The sequence below is a fragment of the Grampus griseus genome, assembly GCF_964374135.1.
Source record: "Grampus griseus genome assembly, chromosome: X".
Taxonomy (NCBI): Eukaryota; Metazoa; Chordata; class Mammalia; order Artiodactyla; family Delphinidae; genus Grampus; species Grampus griseus.
This window is the reverse complement of record NC_138999.1, coordinates 94,876,647-94,903,369: the sequence shown is the minus strand read 5'-3', so window position 1 is coordinate 94,903,369 and position 26,723 is coordinate 94,876,647. Positions and strand designations below refer to the sequence as shown.

Sequence of the window (26,723 nt, the reverse complement as noted above, 5' to 3'; positions counted from 1 at the left end):
AGTGCAGAGAACAACGAAAGGAGGAACACGAAGGGAAAGGGGCAGGGCCAGGGCACACAGGGTCTTTTGTGCCCCTGGGAGGACGCACAGTGCTCTGGGACAAGGGGGAATAACTGAAGGTTTCCGAACAGGGAAGTGCTATGAGCCAATGTGGGCTTTAGAAACAGCTTTGGGAGTTGCCAGGGCTAAAGGGCTGTTAGGAGGAGTGGGGGAGGCTGGGGGCAGGGAGATCACACAGAGCCAACTGCCACGGTGGCTCAGCCCAAGGTTGTGGCCCTAGAGACGGCAAGAAGGGGATGGTCGTGAGAGCCATCTAGGAGGTAAAAGTAGGAGAACATGGTGATCTCTGTCCACAGCACCGGCACGATCTTTTCCACAAGCAGATCTGATCAGGCCGGACTATTTGATAAACAGTGTTGGGACAAATGAGAGACCATCTGGAAATAAAGCTGGTCCCTTTAATACCAGGACAAATTCCAAGTGGATAAAAGACTTAAAGGTAAAAAAATAATAATAAAAAATAAATAAATGGAACTACTAACATAGCAGAAGAAAATATGGGATATATATTTTTTATGACGTTGGAGTAGGGAAGGGCCTTCTACCCATGACTCAAAATCCAGATGCCGTAAAATAATTGATACATTACATGGAAATGTAAACATCCTACCTAGCAAAAATAAACCATGAGCAAAGTTACAAAACAAATGACAAAAGTGGGGAAGATATCTGCAGGTCGTATCCCAAAGGGCCAACTTCTCTTTATAAAGAGCTCCCAGGATTTAATTTTGTAAAAAACAAAAACAACAATGAGAAGAATGAGCACATGAGAGGAACACATAATTCAAGGACAAGGAAATCAAACACCAATTGAAACATGTAAAAAGAGGCTCAGCCTCACTCAAAGTAAGAGAAATTCAAATTAAAACTAGATCAATAAACCATCAGTTTTACCCATCAGATGCGCAAAAAGTGGAAAGGTTGGAAATAAGCCAAAAGCCTCTTTTGGTGAGGCTGTGTGGAAACAGACACTCTTCCACATTGCTAAGGAGCACTTAAATTGGCATAACGTTTCTGGGATTGGAAATATCCGTCACATTTACAAATGCATATACTCTTTGAGTCAGCAATTCCACTTAGGGGGATGTATCCTTTAGACACACTTGCACACCTGCAAAATGGCATAGGTTCAAGGTCGTTCAGTGCAGGGTCATTTATATTAGTGAGAGGCTGGAAACAACCTAAATGTCTATCAAGAGGAGACGGGATAGATAAATTACAGTAGAATGTTGTAGCCTTGTGTTGTGTCTAAAAGCCGCACCACCGAGTTCAAATCCCAGTTCGGCTACTTACTATCTGAGCATGTTTCCTCATCTGTAAAACGGAGATGACATAACACCTACCTGAGAGGATTGTGGTGGGGATTCAATGAGTTAATGTATGGGAAGAGCTTGAAACAATGGTACATCACAGTGCTACATAAAGTGTTGCCATTTTTATTACCCTGTATTTTATCATCCACCCAACAGAACGCATGCTGCTGTGAATGAGAAAGCTTCCTATGGGCTTACTTGGAAAGCTCTTTAAGACACAGTGCTAAGCAAAATAGTAACAGCAACAAAACAGTTGTGTGGTATGCTATTTGGGGATGTGTGTGTTAAGAAGAAAATAAAATATTTTAAAAACTTACTTATATATATACAAAAAAAGAGAAATTCTGGGAGAATATGCCAAAAACAGCAATGGTGGTAACCTGTGGACTTGTTGCTGTGAATGCGGGAAGGGGTGGGAAGGTGTTTTTTCACAGAATGGCTTTCTGTATCTCGGATACAGAGCTATATCAATGAATTACACAAGAAAAGAATCAATAGGAAAAACAAGCTGATGCTATGCCCCTTCTTAAAACTTTCACTGGCTTTCTACAGCTCTTAGAATAAAGGCCAAACCCCTGACCACAAAGCCCTCCATATCTGCCCCTCAGGCCCAGGGTCATCTGCCCTCCCTCCAGTTCTCCCTCCTGCTGAGGTGCTGGCATATCTGCCATTTTGTCCAGTTACAAGGGTTCACCTCCCTTAATCCTACACTTACCTAGTAAACTCCTACTCATCCTTGAGATCTCTGTTGAAATGTCACTTCCTCAGGGAACTCTCCCCAGAACTTCCATACTAAGTCAGCTTGTTTTGTTCTAGGCTCTCATAAAAGCACGTTCCTTTCCTTCAGAGTACTTAGCTCAGTTCTAACTATATGTCCATTTGTGTGATTACTGAATTCACATCTGGCTCCCCCCACTACATTATGAGTTTTATGAGGGAAGGGGTGGGGTCTGATTTTCGCTCATCAGGGCCCCCCAGTGGCCAGTGCAGAGGCTGGCAGAAAAAGGGCACATGTAAATATGTTGCTATGGTTTGAATGTTTGTGTCCCCCAAAATTCATGTGGTAAAATTCTAACCCCCAATGTGAACGTATTAGGAGGTGGGGCCTTTGGGAGGTGCTTAGGCCATGAGGGTGAAGCCCTCATGAATGGGATTAGTGCCCTTATAAAAGACACTCTAGGGGGATCCCTAATCCCGTCCACCATGTGAGGGCACAGTGAGAAGGGGCCAGCTAGGAACCAGGAAGAGGGGCCTCACAAGAAGGTGACCATGCTGGTGACTTGATCTCAGAATTCCCAGCCTCCAGAACTATGAGCAATAAATTTCTGTTGTTTAAAAGCTACCCAGTCAGTAGTATCTGGCTATGACAGCCCAAACGGATGAAGACGTATGTGTTAGATGAATGGATGAAATAGATGCGAGGGTAGGGATGATTCCCAGGTTCTGCCTGGGGTGACTGGTGGTGCTACCTGTCAAAAGCCGCAGGAAGAGAAGCAGAGCTGATGGGGAAGATAATAAGTGCGCACAGACAAGATGAGCTTATGATATCTTGACTATCTTGATATGATATCTTGAGTATCAAGCATATCTTGAGTATGCTTGACATATTCAGGTGGAGATGCTTGAGTTAACAACATGAAAAGGAATCTCCCAAGATTCCGGGCTGCAGAGGGCAATGTGGTGGCCATCGCTGCACAGACTGGTGGCTAAATTGTGTAAGCACATGAGACCATGCCGGGAGTAGCAGAGCGAGAGGTGAGGCCAGAACAGAACTCTGGGGGAAATCAACAACTTGAAGGACAGGGGAAAGAGAACTCCTGCAGGAGACTTGGGAAGGCATGGTCAGTGAGGTGGGCAAGCGGGAGCGGGGGCAGGGGGGGATGTTGGAAGCCCTGAGAGTAGAACATTCCAAAAAGGAGTGTTCAACAACATCCAACGTAGCAAAGAGTGCGGGCAGGATGAAGCCTGAGAGACGGCCATTAGATTTGGTCACACAGTTGTTGGTAATCTTTAGAAGTGCTGTTTCCACGAAGAGGTGGGCAGTGTGGGTAGACATCAGATGGCAACATTCTGATGAATGAAACGTAACTAAAAAGAGGGCTCATCAGATGCAGACAAGAGTCATTCAAAGTTACGTCCTACAAAGTGAGAGAGTGGCATGGACATATATACACTACCAAACGTAAAACCGATAGCTAGTGGGAAGCAGCCGCATAGCACAGGGAGATCAGCTCGGTGCTCTCTGACCACCTAGAGGGGTGGGATAGGGAGGGTGGGAGGGAGGGAGATGCAAGAGGGAAGAGATATGGGAACATATGTATATGTATAACTGACTCACTTTGTTATACGGCAGAAACTAACACACCATTGTAAAGCAATTATACTCCAATAAAGATGTTCCAAAAAAAAAGTTATGTCCTATTCATGAGGTGATTTCAGGTAGTAAACATTTTGTTTTTAATTTAAAAGTTATATATTTAAGGTGTATTAAAATAGATAACCAGTGTACTGAATCCAGGATTTCACAGAGAGTACAAGGCTTCTCTTAAAAACAAATATATCTTAGGAAAAAAAAAATCAACAGATCAAATATTACATATATAATAATACAGGTGATTATAATGAATAAGGCAAAACTTATTATGTCCAAAGAACTGAAATTCAGGAAATATTGTTTGGACTTTTTTTTTTTTTTTTTTTTGCGGTACGCGGGCCTCTCACTGTTGTGGCCTCTCCCGTTGTGGAGCACAGGCTCCAGACGCGCAGGCTCAGCGTCCATGGCTCACGGGCCCAGCAGCTCTGCAGCATGTGGGATCTTCCCGGACCGGGGCACGAACCCGCGTCCCCTGCCTCGGCAGGCGGACTCTCAACCACTGCGCCACCAGGGAAGCCCTGAACTATTTTTTAAAGATGCTTAGCTGACAGGGAGGATGAAAGATGGAGTTGTGTGGAGTTAAAGTTTTTTAGAATAGGGAAGACTGAAAAGCCAGTAGTGAAGCATTGAAAATCCAGATAAACAAGGGACTTACTGATGGGATGAGGTTCCAGAGGAGGTGGAAGGGATGCGAGGCAACCACACCAGGGTGTGGGACCAGCCATGTGCTGGAGGAACACCACTCCCTCCAAGACGGGAGGGAGGAACCTAAGGATGGGCGTGGTTAAAGAAACTTATCAAGTGGAGAGAGGTCGCTGCGGGAAAATTCACACCAGCAAGTCTGTATTTCCCCAGTCATTTATTGGGAGAACATCTACTGAAAGTGGAGAGGACTGGAAGTTTGAATAGACTGGACAGGAAGTTTGGGGAGGGCGGTAAAGCTTTGGCATATGACTTCTGAGGGCAGCGTGTGGAGGAGCCGGTGAAAGACAGAAAATAAGCGAGCGATGCTGTTGAGAGCACAATTGTAACAGAGACCATAGGATTTCTGTGGCCCAAATCTGAGTGATCTGAGAGATTTTCTCAGTAGACTAAGACTGGACTCTGGGATTAGACACTAATCCCAGTGGATGGGACAAGGGAGTGAGACAGTCTCAGGAGCTGGTGAAGGGAAAGTTCCAGTAATTGGTCATAGTGACACAAGCTGACCGGGGAAAAGGGGAGGTTGAAAGGAGTAGATATTTGGGTCAAAGAAAAGGCCATAAAGGCTTATGATCTCAGATAGAAGAGTTTTAGTGGAAAGCAAGGGCCAGGTGGCTAGAGGGGATGCAGAAGTCACTGCAATTAAGAAGCCCAAACCTTGAGAAGCTGGGGGTGGGATGAGTGCCCCTCACCGGAAGGCTCTCAGGATGCTGGCTAGCTTGTAATGAAAACAGTGAGAGAGCCATGGGCCAAAGGCATGGCGGAATGTGGGAGAAGTGACCAAGAGGTTTAGGTGGTGGTGGTAGTGAAAAAGAGAGATGATAGAGAAGAAAGCACTGTCAGAGAAGGCAGAGGCGAAACAGTGGTCTGGAAGAGACAGTGGAGAGCCGGGCGGCACAAAGGGCCCAGCGGAGAGAACAGCCTCCGTTAAAGGGAGTTTCAGGCAAGAGCTGGGAGGACTTTGTGTTCTGTGAAGAGCTGGGGGTAAGGGTGGAGTTGCACACGGCCAAAGTCAGAGTTGGGAGGAAAGGAAAGAGAAATAAAGAGCCCGGCTGGAGGAAGAAAAGAGCAGTGTGGACAGGGGAGGTCACGTTTACTGTGGTGGTGCTGAAGGGCTGCAGAAACGAGGGGGGAATGAGATTCCCACTTAGCACCCCCTAGACACCCCCAAACCACAGGAGAAGCAGTACCTTGCCTTGCAGGGAAACAGGGTTCCCGGGCATGGGAGCTGTCTGGCCTTGGGTAAAAACTCCTGAGCCAGCTATCTCTGGAAAATTACAAGACTTTTATTAGGGAAGAGAAGCCCCAAACTCTCAGCTTTTTGGTTTTCAGGGAATACTCTTCCCACTGTTCACTCCAGATCCACGCCCACTCTGCAAGGCCTACATCCAAGGCTCACGTGAAGGTAAAACCAACCTCAGGAAATCCAGATTTTTTATTTCCTCTATATGCTCATAACTTCCCCCAAGTGAACAGCAGATGACAGCAAAGAGCCAGAAAGGAAGCCAAGAGCACACAAGAGCCCAGAAATAAAGCAGGGAAGGCGAACAAGGCTTCGGAAATCCTATCACGCTCTCACAGTTGCACTTGTCACGCTGTATTACACCTGTCTGTCTTCTCTCTCAGACAGGGACTCCCTGTGGAAGGACTGGGCCTTTCTGGTTCGTCTCTGATTCCCTAGCGCAAACGCTCTGCACATAGTAGGTGTTGAACAAATCCCGGCACACCTCGGAGTTGCTGCGGGTTTGGTTGCAGACCACGGCCATAAAGCGAATAGCGCAATAAAGTGAGCCGCGTGATTCTTTTGGTTTCCCAGCACATATCAAAGTTACGTTTACGTTATACTGTATTCTGTTAAGTGTGCAATAGCATCATGGCTAAAAAAACAAAGTACATACCTTCATTAGAAAATACTTTATTGCTAAAAAATGCTAACCATCCTCTGACAATGCAAGGTTGCCACAAACCTTTAATTTGTAAAAAAAAAACAAAACACGATAAAGCCAAGTGCAATAAAATGAGGTACGCCTGTCTGTGTTGAGTGACTGGCTGAAGCAGGGCAGGCTGGAGGGCTGATTCCCAGCCTGATGTGGTCAGGAGACACACATCTGTCTTTTAGGACAACACGGTGTATGAGAGAATCAAGGCCAGGCTTTGAATTCAAGCTGCAGGGCAAGGTACCTAACCTTCCTGAGCCTTGATTTTTTTTTCTCCCCTCTGTAGAAGGAGGATTTTTTCACCAGGTTAGCTGTGATGGGGACATACACAAAACATGCCTAGCACAGTATCCTGCACAGAAAACGCTCAATGAAAAGTAGGCATTGATAGTTACACTGTGGTTGCCATTACTGTTACTACTATTACAGCCTCTTTTCAAAGCCAGGGACCAGAGGAGAGGGGAAAGGCTCACTCACAGTAAACAAATAAGTAAACTGGAACTAAGACTTCGGAATCCCTACTTCCTTAGCTCGGTTCCCCCAAACAGTGCGGCAAACGATTCAAAAGAAGGCTGCAGTGGGATCAGCCACTTCTAGAAAGTGTAGCTTCCCAGGTGGTGGGATTTTTTGAAGAGGCGGGGCGCGTAGAGGCTACTGGGTATTTTCCGTGTCAGACCACTCTGGCTCGGCCAACTGACAGACGTTTATGCCACCTCAGAGCACAAATAGGTTTAACTAATAGCCATGCGCATTTGGCCAGAACTTGCATCCCACACCTCAGAAACCAGGAACCATGAGTGGAGGGGCTCTGGAGCCCTGGGACAGCTTCCTGCCTGGTTCCCTTCCGAATGAGTGTATCTCTGAGACTTAACATATTATTAGGAAGCTATTTCCTGTGCCACAGGGGACAGACCTGAGAAATGGCACAAGTCACCTAGATATTGGAACGTCAGACGTCTCTCTAAAAGCTCAGTGGGGAAAAAGAGTGTGTTTAGTGCAAATTAAAAGGAAGTGCTCTTTGACAGTGTGAGACCCCAAGTGGCTATACAGGGTAAAGACAGCCTCAAAGAATATTTAGAGACAGGTCCTAAGAAGAGTCCTAACTGACAGAAACCAGGGACCCTTGACTGTAAGTAGACTCCATTGAGAGCAACAGTTCCCATCCTCCAGCATGTCCCCCGGTTGACTGGTCCTTGAGGCTCCCTCGTGCCAGGAGTTCTTAAGATTTGCTAGAATTCCTGAGTTAGAGGAAGCACGACTTCCAAACGATCTCCCAGTGGGTTTTAGGGTCCATGTGGCTTCACGTGATAGAAATGAAACCCTTGCTGCCTGGGGTGAGGTTGGTCTCCCAGAAAAGTCCCAGCAACCAAGATAGAGAGGCTGGTGGCTATGACTAGAAGAGGATGATTTCCAGGTACAGGGCCTTCCGGGAAGGTCAGAACATCGACAAGGGGGCCCTCACAGCCAGTCTCCCCTTCTCGTTTGTCTACTACACAGTAGAGGGAGGGGATCATTTAAGGGTCCTTGTGAGGTCACAAAGAGATCAACTTCCTGACCAGGTTGGCGGTCTCCCCCCTGATGATCAAATGAAGATTTTCGATGCTTTGTTTTACATGAAGGTCACTGCTCTTTCACCTGCCTCTTCCCTCAATCCCATAATCCCAGTTTCTGGACTTCTTGCCCGTTTCAATACCTTTTTTAGTTCTGAGAGGATGGGTATAACGAACAAAAGCACAAGGCCCTTCTCTTCTTGTACCCTATGCTGCACACTGAGGCCGGGAGAAGGCACAAGCAGAAGCGAGTGACGGAGTGCGTGAGGCTCCGTGAAAACCCAACGTCACAGAGCCTGAGGCCTCGGCCCTAGGACAGGCCGCCAGTGGCACCGAGCTCACCCACACAAAGGATGGTTCTGGAAAGCCACCAGGCTCTTTGCGGGCCTCATCTGTGCCCGTTGTTTTCCCACTGCCTGGTGTCTGCACAGACCCAGCCAGGCAGCACCTCAAGATTCTGATAGGCACCCAAGAGGTTGTGAGGGCCCCAAACAGAAGGGTGAGGCTACGTGTTGGGATGGCACAGGGGTGGGGCCTGCTGGCCTTACCTCCTTTCCAGAGCAGGTAGATGGGTACCACGTAGAGCATAACATGCTGAATGTAGTAAATCTCCAATTCAAAGGGGAGCTGTAAGGACAGGAGAGAGAGAAGTGTTTCAGAGCAGGAAGCACTCATTCCAACAGATTCTGAAGCTGAACGCCCTCGCTCCCAAGGACCCACATCTTAGCAACCCCATGCACTTCAACCAGTTCAACTCCCTTTGCAATTAGAGAAAAAAGAATGAAATGAATATACCTATGACCTACGCTGGCATCTTCCAAAGTGTATTTTGCAGAGATGGTACTTGAAAACTGCTCCACTGAGAAAGTTTGGCGAAAAATTTAAGAAATGTTACCTACAATCTATCCCCTTGGAGATTCACCATGTATATTAGTGGTAGATTAAGGACCTGTGGGGTCTGTGCAAAGAAGAAGGCTGCTTGGGCTTCCCTGGTGGCGCAGGGGTTGAGAGTCCGCCTGCCGATGCAGGGGACACGGGCTCGTGTCCCGGTCCATGAAGATCCCACGTGCCGCGGAGCGGCTGGGCCCGTGAGCCATGGCCGCTGAGCCTGCGCGTCCGGAGCCTGTGCTCCACAAGAGGAGAGGCCACAGCAGTGAGAGGCCCGCGTACCGCCAAAAAAAAAAAAAAAAAAAAAAAAGAGGCGGCTGCTTAACACTGTTTATCCGGTGTGGCCCAAAACTTATTTAGCCAGTGCCTTTGTAAAAAAAAAAAAATAGCACTTAGTGTTCTGCAGAAATATACTTGAAGAAACACAGGCTTGCGTCACTTCCTGCTCCTGGTGAGTAGCTGATGGACTACTTAAAAGCTTATTTCTCATTTGACATGAAGAACATATGGGGTAGGATTTATTATTCCCATTTTGCAGATTAAAAAATATTGATTGCCAGGTCTGGTTAGGTCTAGATCCAAGAATAAAGAGTTTCTCCACGGGATACTTGGGGTCAGTCCAGGGTTAGCCCTAATTTTGGGTGAAGACCAAGCAGCTGGGCCAGTTCGGGCGTAGCTTGCCAAAAAGAATGTCCCCACCCTCCTTCCATCCAACGTGCCCACTCATTCACTCCTGTTTCCCATCTCTCTCAAAATGGAAGCTCTAAATTACCAAAGCAGAGTGCTCTTTCAACCTGGCACGGGGACCGTGCTGCAGCGCTTGGCAGTGGGGGGAGAGTGGAAACAGCTGAGCGGCTAGCTCAATTTTGGGAAAAGAACTGCAGCTGCTGGCAAGAGGCCTGGCCTCCGGGGCTTACACAGCCCTACACAGACACACACACACACACAGATACACACACGCACACCCACACACCTCCCCCCCACCCCGACCGCCAAGGGGAAGCCCAGAGAAACAAGGACACCCAGAGCAAGGGTCAGCTGCCTCACTGTGCCCAACAGGGCGAGCGCAGAACCAAACATGTGAGCTCATGAGAGGACCCAGTTCTGGGCTCCCGACACCCAGGAACCCAAGGGCCCAAACCAAAAGATGGCAGAGCTCCTAGAATGGGAGCTGAGATGACTGCAGACCCTGGACAGAGTCATCGGTCTGGCTCTTGAAAATAAAAACCGATTCAGAAGGAAATTTTCCCAAGGACCCAGATGATAATCGACTATTATTTTATGCTCACAGAAAGAAATGTAAAATCCCAGAAAGAGAAATGAGGTTCCAAGCGTCTCTGTAGACCTCGCCGGAGCAGCTTTAAGGGGTCATGGGGTTTCACAGTGGAGGAAACCACCAGCAGGAGGTAACTCTGGAGGCCTGCGAGGCCCACGGGGACCCTCAGAGTAACGTGGTCTGGGACCACTCTACTATCTTAAATTAACTGACTAGACTGCGGTCACACAGAAAGCAGGCAAGAAGGCAAAGGGCTCGGGAAGGCTCAGCTCTCTGGCGCCTAAGGGACTAGACCTCTCCCTGCTGCTCCCACAGCAGGGAGCAGAGAACTGGGCTCACCCGGGTCCCAGCCAGGTCCCCAAGCAGTATCCCCATTGCTGAAGTCTCAGACTCCAGCCGCTATTTACCCACCTAGACTCACGGTGCCCACTTGCTTTCCCTTCCCTCACAGCCCTTCTAGAAAGCAAACTCCCCACCAGGCAGGTCCGGGGAGGCAGTTCAGCACTGCGGCCGCCAAGCAAGGACTTTCGAGTCTGCCAAATTCCTATTCTAGATTCGACTCCGCCAGTTAATATCCCTGTGGCCTCGGGCAAGTCACTTAACCTCTCCATCCCAGTTTTGGCACCAGTAAAATTAAAACAGTTATGCTGTTATAAGATTGCTGTAAAAACATTTTTAAAAATTTTACTGAAACAAACATTTGTAGAATCCTTATTGCATGCCAGGAACCATTAAGCACTTTGTTAACTATCAGTTCACCTATTAATTCACCTGTAACTGTTCCCATTAACTCCACTTTAGAGATGAGAAATTGAGGCACAGAGAAGTTAGATAACTTACCCAAGGGCACAGGCCTCATCTGGTGACAGAACCAGGAGTCAAACCCAGGCAGTCTGGCTCTCGAGTTTATACTCTTAGCTTGTACACTCCCCTACCCTACGCCCCGCTCCTTCCCTCCCACAAAATCCTGACACCTGGGAGATGCGCAGGGGAGATGCGCAGTGGAACTGAGCCCCTGTTAACAAGGGGAGTGGTAATCGAAGCACATTAGCAACAACAGCATCAGCAATTGTCCTCCACCTGGGGCCTGGACCCAGTCCCTCCCTGTTCACGTGATGCCCGCCCTCACAGTGGCCAAGCTTGGCCTGCAACACAGGTCTCTCAGCTCCCACCGGGACTCTGGAGACACCTCGGTCACAGATCTCAGCTGGGGTGGCCAGGAGACCGGCCCCAACAGCAGCGTCTTTCCTCTGAGGGCGGCCTCTCCCCCTATTCCAAGAGTTCTCTACCTCAGAAGGATACAGAGAGTGTTCAACTAGGTGTGGGCACCGCTGACAGCTAAGGCCAGGGAGAGGAAGGGAAAGGGATGAAGGAGAAGGAGGGCAACATAAGAAAACCACGCAAGTGGCAGGGAAGGGAGCTGAACGCAAGAACCTACCAGTGGACATTTAATAACAAAGAATATTTAGAAAGTACTTATGTACCACGCACTGCGTTAAATACTTTCATGTGTCTTATCTCACTTCATTATTGCAAGATACCCGTTTCATAAACACTATCTGTGAAGTGTCTTACTTCCCCCAGAAGAAGTTCCACTTGGCTAATTCATCTCTGCCCTCCAGAACGCGCATCTGGAACTCGAGTCTAATGTACATATCTGGGCTCCTTTTCAGCTGGGGGATTCCCGAGGCTTTAGACAGGAAGTCCTACATCACTGCAATGGAAAGCCAAAGGCAATAAAAACATTTGAAGCTACGTAAGTCATAACTTCCTTCTCACGTCCAAGTCAACATCTTTTTTCAGAACCAAAAGAGTAGACGGGTAAAGTTCTCCAGGTCTCTGGGATCGGACTGGCCAAAATATGAAGTGCACGGGTTCCATCCATGGCGAGATCCCCGACCTCCTTCCTACCGACCCTCCGCCCTCTGACAGCCGCACCACCACACTCTGCCGTGAAGACCGCCCATCCCAGTGTGCCGAATGTCCCTGGTTACTTCCGTTACCGTAAGAAGCCCGACTCCCAGGTCCCCGCCCAACAGCTGAACTCTAACCTCCATACGGCTCTCTACAAGCCCGAATCTGAGACCGCCTTCCACTGCTCCCCGACGCTGGAAACCCTTCCCCTCTATCCCCTGGAACCCACTATCATCTGCAAAATCCCCTCCATCTTCAAACTCTTCTCTGAGCGGTCCCTGGACCTTCTTACTTTGATGAAAACCTGGTCGCCCCTCTGAGGACACAGCTATCCCTACAGCCCTCTCAAGTGGTGGGTGCTTTCCCTCCCATGTCACCTTGTACCCCTGGGCCGGGAGGGGTCCTGTCTGCCCCTCAACGCTGTCTCCTTCCTAACCGCTGCCCTGATCTGAACCTTATGTCGTCAGTCTCTCCCACCCACTACTCTCCTTGTAGAACTCAACTCTGGACCCTCCCTGTCACTGCCGTCCAACATGCCTTTGTCAAAATTCCCGTGTTTTCAATATTTAGCACGCACTGGCTTCTAATGCCTTGAACTCCATTCCCCTCGAGGGTCTCACCTCCATCTCACCTCAGCCCTTTATCCCCATGATCATACCTGTCACTGCCAACACCTCCAACCCTTCCATAAACTCTGTCATGCACCCCACTCTCCAACCACCACCTCCTATCTACCCAATCACTCCGCGCCCCTCACATCCCGACTAATAATCCTCCACCTTCACTAGGACCCACATCTGATCCTCCACTGTTTTCCTGGCCGTCACCTACCTCATGTCCTCACTTCTATACTTGCCCATTACTCCCTTCCATACATTTTCAACCCTTTTCCGTGCCTCTACCATGCAAGTAAGCACGGCTGGAGAAAAACGTGAAGCTATGCTGTTAACCCTTGAAATTCACGACTGCAAACTTTGAGCCCTTAATGCGACCTTATAATCCAACTACATTCAAGTCCGTTCACTCTCCTCTCTCCTGAACGATTCCTATCACTATTTCATAACTTCTCCTGTGTTCCTCAAACGTTCCCCCATCCTCCCCCTCGGCTGGTGGCATGACTTTCTAGTTCATTGGGGGAAAAGGGGGCAACTGGAAGAGAACATCAACAAGCTCCCACCTCCATGTCGCCCTCCTCCTTGCAGCGTCCCCACCCATGCTGCTGGCTAAGGCTAGTCCCCATTCCTGCACTAGATCCTATCCTTTCTCGTCTACTCGGGGACGCACCACCAGCAATTTGTCCCCCTTTTCACTGGATCATTCCTATCATAAAACAAGCTACGAAGTCGTTCATCTAGAGACAAAAGTTCTTTTTTTTTAACATCTTTATTGGAGTGTAATTGCTTTACAATGGTGTGTTAGTTTCTGCTGTATAACAAAGTGAATCAGTTATACATATACACATATCCCCATATCTCCTCCCTCTTGCGTCTCCCTCCCACCCTCCCTAAGAGACAAATATTCTTGATCCCACTGCACCCTCCAGCTATCACCCCCATATCTCTGCTTCCCTTTATAGAGAAACTCCTCAAATGGTTTGTCTCTCCTCACTGCCATCATTTCTTCTCCTCTGAATTATCCTTCCATCCACTCCAATCAAATTTTCATACCTACCACACCCCAACCCCCGAAATAGCTTTGATTGAGGTTACCAATGACCTCCATGTTCCTAATTCCTCTACGTATTGGAGGGGCCCAGAACCAAGTCCTTGGCTTTCTTTTCTATCTACTCTCACTCACCAGACAATCTTATCCAGGCTCCTGGCTCTAAATACCATCTATATACTGATGACTCCCAAATGAATACCTCCAGCCTAGAGTCAGGCTGTTACGACTGAAATTCTAGCTCCATCATTTAGTTGCTATGCAACTTTGGGCAAATCACAATCTTGCTGAGCTTCGGTTGGCTCATTTGTAAAGTGGGAATGACAATAGAAGCTATCTCATCAAGTTGTGATGAAATTAGGTGAAATAATTCGTGTAGAGTTCCTGGCCCAGTGCTGGCATATAATACGTACTCAATAAATGCTAGCTGTTATTATCATCCTCCTTTTCAACATCAAGGCAGCCAGTGAGTGGTAAAGCCAGGATTTCAACTCCAGCCATCAAGACTAATGCCAGGTCTCTCTGGGTCAAAAGCCGAACCTCATTTCACCTCACTATTCTGCCCTAGCAAGAGCTTCCAGCTAGAGCTGGTGGCACCTGGGCCTGCCCACAGCCCTAAGTCACAAATCACTATTTTATCAGACGACTACTAGGATAACTTTAGCTTCCCAGCTCAATCCATTCTTTTGGCCCATCTCTAAGAGAGAGTTTCTCCTGGAGACTTCTCTATTTCTCAAAGGAGTATCAACACCGCTCTCCTCTTCTCACCCATGACAGTCTCACTCTTACTCTCGGCCAACCAATTAAAAAAAAGCATTTATTGTGACACTCCTAGGTGGCAGGTCATGTGTCTGGCTCTGGGTACACGGCAGTGATGAAGACACAGTCCCTGCCCTACAAGAGCTCATAGTCTGGTTGAGAAAGCTAACAGATAAAGGGATAACATCAGCGCAGCAAAAGAGCATGGAAGGACCTGTATATCAAGCACTGGATTTGGTCTGATTTTTCTTTAAAAGTAGGGACGGTCCTGTACGATGTACAGTTGTGCAGAGCTCCAGCTGGTGGCTGTGTGTCAGGGACTGGGAATAGACATGTCTAAATCAAGCTTGAAGGCAGAGGCAGCGAGAGAACAGAGGATGCGCAGGTTTGAGATAACCTAAGGAAGCTGAATCACCAGGACTGAGTAACTGACACAGATGGCGGGGGTGGGGGGTGGGGGTAAGCAGGAGTGACAGGACAGGTCAAAGATGACCCCAGGCTGATGGCCTAGCTGGCTGGTGGGATGTTGGGATTCCTCCCTAAGTTGGGGCCGACAGTCAAGGCAGCAGGTTGGAGGACGAGGGGCATAAGGAAAGCTGAGACCGGGCTGAGTTTGTGAGCTCAGTGTGAGAACCTCGCAGAAATGCCCATAAGTCAGTGGGAATGTGGGTCTGGATCTCAAGGAGGCTGGAGAAGATGAGAAGAGTTGAAAGGCAAATGATATACATGTATATGAAATACAAACAGAGAAAAGTAAATGGATGAAATTCTAAAAGGGATAGAAATGCTGATATTCTCTTTATGAACCCAAATAGAACACCTTATGCAGCCCACTTTGCAGACCCCTGTCCATGGTACTCTTTCAAGAGTGAATGGATGGCGAGAGATGGAAGTCGTAGCTCAAGGAGAGTATTGATAGAATTGGGAGATACTGGAACATAGTTATAGATGGAGGGAAGGTGCCAGTGGGGAGAGGGAGGTTGAAGAAGCAAGAGGGGCAGGAGGCACTGGATGGTGAGAGGTCCTGAAGCGGACAGGAGGGCTGGGAGCCAGAGCACATAGAGGAGCGGTAGCCTTGGGCTCCAGGAAATGAGTAGGGAAGGACGAGCTGAAGTGAGAACAGCTGCACGGGGGAGGGGTGTGCTGGGAGTGGGGGAAGTTCACAACCCAGGAGTTTCCGCTAGCCAGCTGGGGACTTGTGTTACCCAAAGGGTGCTCGGCTGCTGATGAAGTGCACAGTGAGGATGGGTGGTTACAAAGAGAGGACCTTGCTCTCAGCTGAGCCCCAGACTGTAGCCTCTCCAAAGAAATCAGAGAATCAAAACAGATTATTGCTATGGTCTGAATGCTTGTGTCTCCCTCAAATTCATGTCTGATGGGATGGTATTAGGAGGTGGGGCCTTTAGGAGGAGATTAGGTTCTGATGAAAACGGAGGCCTCAGAGAGCTCCCTAGCCCTTCCTGCCCTGTGACCCGGAAAAGGGTCTGCACTTGACCCTGCTGGTACCCTGATCAGACTTCCAGCCTCCAGAAGTGTGAGAAATCGATCTCTGAGGTTTATAAGCCACACAGTTTATGGTATTTTGTTATAGGAACCTGAACAGACTAGAACAATAATCAATCTTCCTTCAAGGGGAAAGGATGCAGCCTTCGGTAATTCTCCTGCCAACCAAGTTTGGCTTTGGAACACTTTATTTTCATTAACTGACCACAGACTTCTACTGTGGCTACCGGTGCCTCAAACTCTTTGGGACTAAATACCACCTGTGAGAGGAGCCACAAAAGGAATGCCTACAACCTAAAAATCAACCACGATACATTCACAGAACAGAATACCATGCTGCCATGAAAAACAACAAGGTGCCACGGCAAACAGACAAATCCCGGATGTGGAACATTCTGCAAAACAACGGGCCTGGATTCACCAAAATGTCAATGTCATGAATGAGAGGGTGGGGGAACTGCTCCTAGATTTTAAAAAGTGAATAAACAAAACCTGAAGAGAGAGAACAAAAGCAATCTTGAAACCTGACTGGATTCAGATTTAAAAAAAAAAAAACACACAAAAACTTAAAAAAACACATTCCTGGGATAACTGGGAAAATCTGAATATAAACAGACTATTAGATAAAGAAGACAGTGTTAGAGAATTGTTGATAATTATCTTGAGTGTGATTATGGTATTGTGGATATACAAGAGAATGTCCTTTTCCCTAGGAGCTGTAGGCTGAAGTATTTAGAACTGAAGTGTCAAGATGTCTGCAATTTGAGGGGAAATGATTCAGCAAACTTACAGGGAGAAAGAGAGAAAAGAAAGTGAATAGGGAAAAACAGTAATTGCTGAATCTAGCTTGAGGGTATACAGTCATTGTTCACTATACTCTTATTTCAACTCTTTGGGATGTTTGAAAATTTTTATAAGAAGTTGGGAAGTTTTTAAAATGTAAATAAATTTAAAGAAGGTAAATCTATATGAACTAATACAGCAAAATCTTAAGGTATAATTAACTGGAAGAAAAAACAAGGTGCAATCATTTTGGTTTCTTTGTTTGCTTGTGTTTTTGTGTTTTTTAACATCTTTATTGGAGTATAATTGCTTTACAATGGTGTGTTAGTTTCTGCTTTATAACAAAGTGAATCAGTTATACATATACCTATATCCCCATATCTCCTCCCTCTTGCGTCTCCCTCCCACCCTCCCTATCCCACCCCTCTAGGTGGTCAGAGAGCACCGAGTTGATCTCCCTGTGCTATGCGGCTGCTTCCCACTAGCTATCTCTTTTACATTTGGTAGTGTATATATGGCCATGCCACTCTCTCATTTCGTCTCAGCTTACCCTTCCCCCTCCCCGTGTCCTCAAGTCCATTCTCTACATCTGCGTCTTGATTCCTGTCCTGCCCCTAGGTTCTTCAGCACGATTTTTTTTTTTTTTTTTTTTTTTTGCGGTACGCGGGCCTCTCACTGTTGTGGCCTCTCCCGTTGCAGAGCACAGGCTCCGGACGCGCAGGCTCAGCAGCCATGGCTCACGGGCCCAGCCGCTCCGCGGCATGTGGGATCTTCCCAGACCAGGGCACGAACCCATGTCCCCTGCATCGGCAGGTGGACTCTCAACCACTGCGCCACCAGGGAAGCCCAGCACGATTTTTTTTAAGATTCCATATATATGTGTCAGCATACGGTATTTGTTTTTCTCTTTCTGACTTACTTCACTCTGTATGACAGTCTCTAGGTCCATCCACCTCACTATAAATAACTCACTTTCGTTTCTTTTTATGGCTGAGTAACATTCCATTGTATATACGTGCCACATCTCCTTTATCCATTCATCTGTCGATAGCCACTTAGGTGGTCCAATCATTTTGGAGAACAATTTGTCAAAATTTATAAAAAATGTTAAATACCCGTTCACTTTGACTCACTAATTTCACTTCTAAAAATTTATACCAACAGAGACACTTGCATGTATGAACAAAGCTGTATGTATAAAGATGTTCACTGCAACATTATTTGTAATAACAAAAAAATATCTAATAACAAAATAGCTAACTGAATGTCCACTGGCAGGAGAGTCATCAAAAAATACTCTGGAAGATTAACTCTGCAACCATTTACAAAAAAGGAGGTACAACCATTTGTAGGTAAAACAGAACAAATCTATATCGAACACAGCATGATCCTTTTTGTAGAAGAAAAAGGCCAAATTAGTCTTTGTACTTTTAGATGACTATTAATGCACAGGAAAAGCACTGGAATGATATTTACCAAACTGGGTGGGGGAAGAGGACTGGGGAGGACAGGGAAGGGGAGACTTAGACTTGGATTCTATATATGTGTATAGTTGGATTTTTATGACAAATTAATGCATTAATTTATGAATCATGTAGCTGAAAGTTTAAAAGTCAAAAAAAAAAATGTCACAAGAGGAATGTACACCTTAGCAGCAATTATCTCTGGGGAGCGGGTGGAGGAGAATTTTCATGTTATATTCTTCTTATCTCTGTATTGCAGGCATCCTTAACCAGGAGGATGCATTAAGCTATTAAGGATGATTAGTGTGAATTTTTTCTAGTTTTTAATCTGAGCACTGTAGTGGAATAACTGAGGACATGGAAAGGAGACGTGACCCATGAGCCCCCCCCCAGCAAACTGGGGGCTGGTGAATAAGCCAGAATTGCAAACAGTCCTGATTGCTTTGAGCCCCCCGGGCAAACCGGGGGCCTGCGAAGAAGCATTGAGTGCTTTGGGCACTGATCCATGAGATGTCCTCAGTATAATCAGAACGGTGGGAATGCAAGGAAGTGTCCTTGTGCTACTTCAGTATAATCAAAATAATGGTGGGAACTTTGTGCTGCTCTTGCGCTCAAGGACGAAGCACGGCATGTCTTCAAGAAAGCCCATTATTGCTTGTATAATCAATAGAAGCATATGTTGCTACTTTGGCATTTCTGGAATGTTAAGAAAACAAGTCTTAAAGTGTAAACCTAGATAATGCTTTCATAAAAGCTACCACAGCAGGACAGACGGCGCTGTTTTGCCTGAGCGAGCGGCAGCCCTCTACTGCCGTGCTTTGGCACCATTGACCTCGAGCGATGAGCTTGCTTTCGGAAACCCTGACATAAGAAAAACGACAACAGAGCACATTAGAGACTCCCTCCCAAGTCCCTTGTTCTCACCGTATCTTCCCTTGTGAGCCCACTCCCAAGCCCCAGTACGGACAGATGCCCACAGTCCTACCAGGCACATGGAATTCCATCTTACACTCAAGGTCTGATGTGGAGAGAGGGAGGGGTGGGCAACTGGCGCGGGGGAGCTGCTCCTTCCTTTTGGAGTCCAGATCCTATCAGGGCTACTCCTTACTTCCTCCTCGGTGCTCAGAGCCTTCCAGAGGGAGAGCAGGAGAGCAGAGTTGTGGCTGCTAGCCAGCTCCCTAATGTCAAACAAAATATTCTAAGCCCATGAAAGACGTTGTTTGCTCTGGTGGTGCAGTTACTTGTGTAAGTGTATTTCCTGGTACAGCAGCCCAGGCCTGGCAAGCCCACAGAACTTTACTGAGTGGCAATTTCGGGTCAGTCAGCCACTGGCTCGCCCGCAAGGCCTCCCTTTGCTTGGTTAGTTTCCTTTAACCAAGGTGACAATGAAACCTCGTAGCTCCTCTCCTCTCACCTCTAACAGACTTAGGAGCTGCTGCCTATCACCCTGGGAAACCACAGAGTGCCATTCTTTAGTACTGTTGCTGGCATCAAAAGTCATTTCTGAAAAGGCAGGGAAGAAAACTCTGGGCTTCTGACCAAATAATAATAATGATGATAATAATAGTAGTAGCAGTAGTAGTAAGAGCTAACTTTTGAGTACTCCCAGGGGCTATGTCATAACAAGTCTGTTGCATTTTCCTGAGCTGTAATGATGGAGATAATGACGGTCATAATAGCTTATACTTACTGACCGTTATGGGCTGAGTTGTGTCTCCCCAGAATCCGTATGTTGAAGCCCCAACCCCCAGTGCCTCAGAACTTTACTCTTTGGAGATCCTTTACAGATGTAATTAAGATAAAATAAGGTTATATGGGACCTTATTACATACATATATATATATATATATATATATATATATACACCAGTCTGACTGGTGTCTTTATAAGAAGAGGAGGTTAGGACCAAAGAGGGAGGCCCTCAGAAGAAAGTAACACTGCTGAAACCTTGACCTTAGACTTGTAGCCTCCAAAACTGTAAAGAAATGTTTCTGTTGTTTAAGCTTCTCAGTCTGTGGTATTGGCGATGGCAGCCCGAGGAAACGAATACACTGGCCAAACGTGTGCTATGAGCCAGGCACTGTTTTAAGCACTTCACAAGTATTAACTCCTTTCATCTTCATCACATACTTATGAGGTAGCTCCTATTTTTATTCTCCAATTTTAAGATGAGGAAATTGAGGACAGGCCAGTTTCTTGTAATAGCAAGATACCGGCAACAGCAAAATGCCCATCACAAAGGGAATGAAGAAAGGCACTGTGCTATGTTTCTGCGATGGAATGTTACACCACAGTGAAAATGTAACTACGCTTATACTCAATAATAGGGATGCATCTTACAAACAGAATGTTGACTAAAATAGGCAAATCCCAGAAGACTACATACAACATAATACCCTTTTTATAAGGATCAAAAAGCAACTACAATTATATAATACCTTATTTAGGACTGTTTTACATATATAAAATATTACATATTTTACTATATATAATGTATATAATATATATATATTTATTTTTCTGTGTACATGAGAAGAGGGATAATATTACTTTTAAAAAGAGAAAAGGAATCATAGCCGAAGTTGAGGCTAGTGGTTCACAGTGGTGGGCACGGACGTAGGGAGCAGGGTGGGGGAAGCACATAGGCTCACGTCGGTAAGTTATTATCAAGGTGGCTAGTTGTTGGGTTGAGTTCATAGTTGTTTATAATACTCTCCATGAATAAATAAATGTACTCATGAATAAAATTAAAGCATGCCATAAACGGACCAGTGTTGAAACTTGTTATGAATCGAGAATTATAAATATGATTTATGATTTAAACAGACCTTTGTACCAAAGGTCTGTTTAAAAAGAAAAAGCGGTAGCGGTTTCATTCACTAACTTGCCCAAGGTCTCAAGGCTGAGCCAGGATGTGAACCCAGGCAACCGGGCTCCAGAATGCATAACCTTAAAACCACTGTTGTCTATTATATATCAAAACACCAGGCTGTTCCCCTGATGGAACAGAAATAGGGTCTACTGTGAAGCCTGAAGGCCTGACCCTACACCCAGCTACCACCATATGGGCACTAGCCATCCAAGACCCCAGGGGGGCTCCACGGTCACCGAAACCAGATTTACTACTTCTTCAGACTGAGCCAAAGCTCGAATTTCATGTGGAAAAAGGAGAGAAGCTTTGAGTACACAAGAAGGTACTTCAGGACATATAAGTCCAGCCCTGAACACGTTATTTGACTTTTTACTCAAGGAGGGAAAGTAAATATTTGTATGGCCCTCTCCACAGAACTCAGGGGAAAGGCTAATGACAGAGATTGCGCAAAAGCCCTACAGAGGAACCAGGGCAGCTACAAGTCAAAAGACAGTCAGCTTGTGTGTGGAGGCCAAACCACACCTGCGGAATGACTGAGCCAGGGCTCGCCTCCCTGCTCAGGGTGTGTGACAAGGGGACCCACGAGGACCTTTTGCACCACTGACAGGACCAAGGCCTCGTTCTCCTCGGCCTTGGGTTACAGATTCCACACAGAAAATGTGAGCCATGCAGAGTGGAAGGGACGAGAGGAAAGGTACTAAACTTCCAGTCCCTCATCAGCCCAAGCAGTCTGTGATGCCATCTGGCTCGATTTTAGCGCCTTCAAAGGACTTGAGCATCAGATGGCTTGAAATAAGGCCAACCCCACACTAGCACTAGAGCAAAGGGAGGGACAAACACATCTGAGATTTGGCTCTTAGCCCAGTCAAAACAGCTCAAGGGCACTCAGTAAACAGCCCACTTCCCTCAACCAACCAACCATGGAGTCTGGTTAATCTTCTACTCCTTGGGGGCCCTTGCTTGAAGGCAACCAGTGTGCCAGGCAGCCATTTGTAAGGCAGGCCTCCCTGCCCTGTTGTCTCCAACACCAGGCTACAAGCTACAAGCTGGAGACAGGTTCAGGAATCCCTAAATCAAGGGGAGGCAAACGTCACATGACCCCTTGAGGCATGACCCTTGAGAAGAGGCCGAAAGTTGGTATTTGACAACCTCCTGACATGAGTAGACTCTGCTCACTTCTCTTTCTACTTCCTTTCTTCTCTTCTGTTTAACTCTCCCATTCTCAATCCCTTCCCAGTCTCCAAGCCTGCTCCCAGGTTTTCTATGAGCACTGAAGGGTGATGAACTTAAGGCTCACAGCAGCTCCTGGCTAATCCAACACACAGAGAATGTGCAGAATCTTGATTTTCGTCACTAATTTTTAGAGAAAGAATTCTTTCGACCTACTAGGATGGGGCCCAGCATTCTAATCTGGATGGAGGAGTGCTTAACTTACGCTTGGGGAAATACTACAGTAGGTCAGCCTCCAGAAGTCTAAATGGTAGGTGTGAGATTAGAATATTTTCTCACAGAAATGACAGGCAGTTCCCAGGAAAATGTACTGACAAGAATAATGATGTGACTAGTGTTCAAAACAACAATAAAGAGAATAATAATCATTACTAATTGCTCGTACATAGCACTTCTCGGCTAGGCACTGTCCTAAGTACTTGTATTAACTAACACTTAAAACAACTCTATAAGATAAATGCTATAACCCCCTTTCTTTGCATGAAGGAATTAAGACACAGAGAGATTAATAACTGGCCCCAGGTTAGTTACAGAGCCTGGATATAAGACAGGCAATCTGACTCCAGAGTCCACGTTCCTACCCACTGACCTACATTATAGTACCCTGATACATGCTGAGGCCCTTTACAGTACAGAGGAAACCCTTGATTTACAAATGACTCAAATCCATGATGGTTTGATCCCCTGCTACTGAAATATTATCCTCTCTCTTCCACACCCACTATGTGAACCCAGACCTGGAATCTTCTAACTATATTGCCAAGGGAACTAATCAACACTGGAATCTACCTCCATGACCTCCCAGACACCAACATATTCATTCATTCAATCAATCAATCCACAAATATATATTAAGCACCTCTTATGTGTCAACTATTATGAACAAGATACAAACGGTCCCTGCCTTCATGCACTTACACCCACCTCACTCTAAATGCTGATTTCTAGGGTTTAGAAGGGCTCAGAAATCAAAAGATGGTTTAAATCAGTGCCCCAAGGGCTCACGACCTCTAATATTAATGTTTTGTTAGCTACATGACAGGTTAAATAGCTACCAGATACCTCATAGAACTTAGTACAATACTAGACAGACATACAGTAGGTATTTATCAACTTATATAGAGATATTTCAGGAGAGCACTGAGAACAGATACATGGCCAAACCAATGAATAGAATTAGAACATCCTCCTGACTGCCCCCAACAGGAAGGACACAGACGTAAGAGGGCTGGGAAACAAGACCCGGACTTCCATTTCTGGTAATAACAAAAGCTAGTTAGTACTTAAAGAGATCTATGACCCCAAAAAGCCACACTTCAGTGTAAAGGTGTACTGCAAATATAAATTACCCCACCCCTAGAATGGTAAGGAAAATCCAGTCTCAAATCTTAACGATGAGTTGGGGTAGTAGGGGAAGAAACTAGTTAGTTCCACTAAAATCCTGGAACCAGAACCCAGCCCTCTAGAGAAATCCAGGACTCAAAAAATTCCCACAAATAACATTTTAAAGAAAATAAGCAATGTACAATAAAAGAACAATAACAACAGTAATATTTAAAACAAAACCTAAACACACAAGTAAATAAGCCAAGAGCCAGTAAAAACAGAGCTTTAAGGACCTCAGAATAGTTATAGACTATGTTTAGGTTTGGAAAAGGGAAAAATAATTGAAATGAAAAACTCTATTGATAGTTTTAACTGATATGTTTAGTTACTGATTAGACAGCTAAAGAGATAAGTGGAATATAGAGCTGAAGAAATTATCCAAAATGCAACATAGACAAGGCATAGTGGAAGATAGGAACAAAAAGGATTAAGAGATGTGGAAGACAGAGTAAGATGAACTAACATAACTCTAAACATAGTCCTAGAAGAAGAAGAGGAGACAGACAAAATAGCTGAAGGCATAATAGCTAAGAATGTTCAGAAACCTGAAGAACGACATGTACCCACAGTCTCTCAAACAGAATAAGCCAGAACAAATAAACATTGAAACAAACCCTAGTAAAACTGCAGAACGCCAAAGACAAAGAGAAGATCTTAAAACCAATCAGAAAGAAAAGAGATTACTTTCCAAGGAGTGAAAGTTAAGACTGACCAATGACTTTTCAAGGCAACAGTGGAAGACAGAATATAGTAAAATTACATCTTCACCGTGCTGGGAGAAAAATAATTATGAACCAAGAATTTTATATCCAGTGAAAATATCTTTCAAGAATGAAGAAGGAATACAAACATTTTTAGGCAAAGAAAAACTAAGAGGGTTTGTCATCAGCAGATCATCTCTAAAGGGAATTCTAAAGAATATAATTCCAGCAAAGGCAAACTAATGTCAAATAGACACAATACAAAATAATGAGCAAAGAAAGTGGTAATTATGTAGGTAAATCTAAATGAACATTTTTTTCATAAAATAATAATGTCTTGTATTATTTTTAAAAGAAAAGCTAAAATAATACAGAATTAAAATACATGACAACATAAGCATATAAGTTGAGGGTGATGAATAGAGTTAAAATATTATAAGGTCCACATGCAGAAGAATCAGGTTGTAACCCCATTTCTCAGCGTATACACTCCTATGGATAGACCCAAGAGTAAAAAAGAACAAAAACAAAAACATGTCTACACAAAAAGTTACACATCAATGTTCATAGCAGCATTATTCACAACAGCCATAAAGTGGAAACAATCCAAATGTCTACCAACAGGTGAATGGATAAAAAACAATATGGCATATCCATACAATTGAATTTTATTAGTCAGTATAAAGAAATGGAATATTAATAGATGCTACAACATGGATGAATCTTCAAAACATTATGCTAATGGATATATGTATATGTATAACTGATTCACTTTGCTGTACACCTGAAACTAACACAACATTGTAAATCAACTATGCTCCAATAAAAATTTTTCAAACATTATGCTAAATGAAAGAAGCCAGACACAGAAGGACAAATATTTTATGATTCCATTAATAGGAAATGTCCAGAACAGGCCAATCTATAGAGATAGATATTAGATCAGTTGTTACTTAGGGCTGGGGGCGGGCAGGAGTTGGGGAGCACTGTAAGGGGACAGAGAGATGATAGCTAAGCAGTTACACTTTCCTTTTGGGGTTGATAAAAATGTTCTAAAAATTAATTGTAGTGATGGTTGCACGATTCTGTGAATATACTAAAAAACTTTACATTCTACACTTTAAATGAGTGAATTTTATGTTATGTGAATAAACTCAGTAAAACTATGACCAAAAAAATGTTATAAGATCCTTGTATTATTTGAGAGAAAAAGTCTGACTGACTCTAGAACTGGGTATTTATGTTAACATTGGTAGGATAAACATTAAAAAAAACAATAACTGAAATAGTGTGTATAACTTCTAAACTAGTAAAGGGAAAATATCCAATAAATCCCCCCAAAAGGCTAGACTGAAGGGGAAAAAAAAAGACAAAATGCTCCAACCTGGAGTTTACAACCTGTATCAAATGGTGGCAGACCAAGTGACATCCAGCAGTCACATCTGTGCTAAGAAGCAGACTCTCCTCTGTGTGCCGGAGGTTGGGATGAGTGGAGGCTCATGCTCTACCCAACCCCCTTCATCAGCAGGGTCCCTGGAGAAACAAACTCCTTATGGAAGGCCTGGACCCTCCAAGAAAATACCACCTCGGGATGAGACAGCTTCCTTTGGTCACCAGGGATCAAAATTATTCCTCCAATGAGTTGAGGCCTATAGGTCTTAGGTTCTAAAGGAGAATAAGTAATTTTGCGCTGAGAGGTCATCTGAATTGTGACACACAAACTAGTTTGAACTATTAAAAGAGTGTAATGGCTGGATGACTTGTACACGTAGCCCAGTAATCCCTGGCTGCTTCAATAAGAGCCATGAGTGCACCTCGTGTATGCCATCATAGACAGGGTCCCTGCATCTCCCTCTAGGTCAGCCTGTTGTCACAGGACACGTATTTGTGCTGTAGTTATTCCACGTATTGGAGCTGACTGATGGGAATGCTGTCTAGCCCCTGACCAGAGGAGGTGGGTGCTCCCCCAGTTCTGGCTGGACGGTGGGGATCCTAGCTCTCCCGCTACCCTTGCCTCCCTGGTCCTTCTTCCCTCCTGCACTGGCATTGCAGGGCAGGGGAAGTAAAACTGAATCACATCTGGAACGACTCTTCTTGCCTAAGGGCCTACTCAGTTAAAGGAAAAAGAATCTTCCCTGGTTCCACCTTTGGAACTAAGAGTTTAGTCTTTAACCACATGAAAGCAGCCTGCCAGGATAAAGTTCCAGGCCGTATTTTACAATGGACAGCTCTGGCCCTGCGTCTGCCAACAGCAACCCCCCTGGTCTCTGCTCCGCAGAGCAAGTCGCCATCCCTTTGCTCAAGATTGGAAACAGAACAGGGCCCATCCCTTTGGCCCAAGTTGCAGCTG

At 45.5% G+C, this 26,723-nt stretch overlaps 1 protein-coding gene across 3 annotated transcripts in view; it reads right to left on the bottom strand.

The window, feature by feature from the left end:
- The window catches only part of TMEM164 (transmembrane protein 164), a 161,647-nt gene that overhangs the window by 25,299 nt on the left and 109,625 nt on the right, over positions 1-26,723 (bottom strand). For all 3 annotated transcript variants that reach the window (XM_082681895.1, XM_082681893.1, XM_082681894.1), the window contains one exon: positions 8,485-8,563. In XM_082681895.1, coding sequence (XP_082538021.1) covers positions 8,485-8,563 — 79 coding nt within the window. The remainder of the gene's footprint in view (positions 1-8,484; positions 8,564-26,723) is intronic.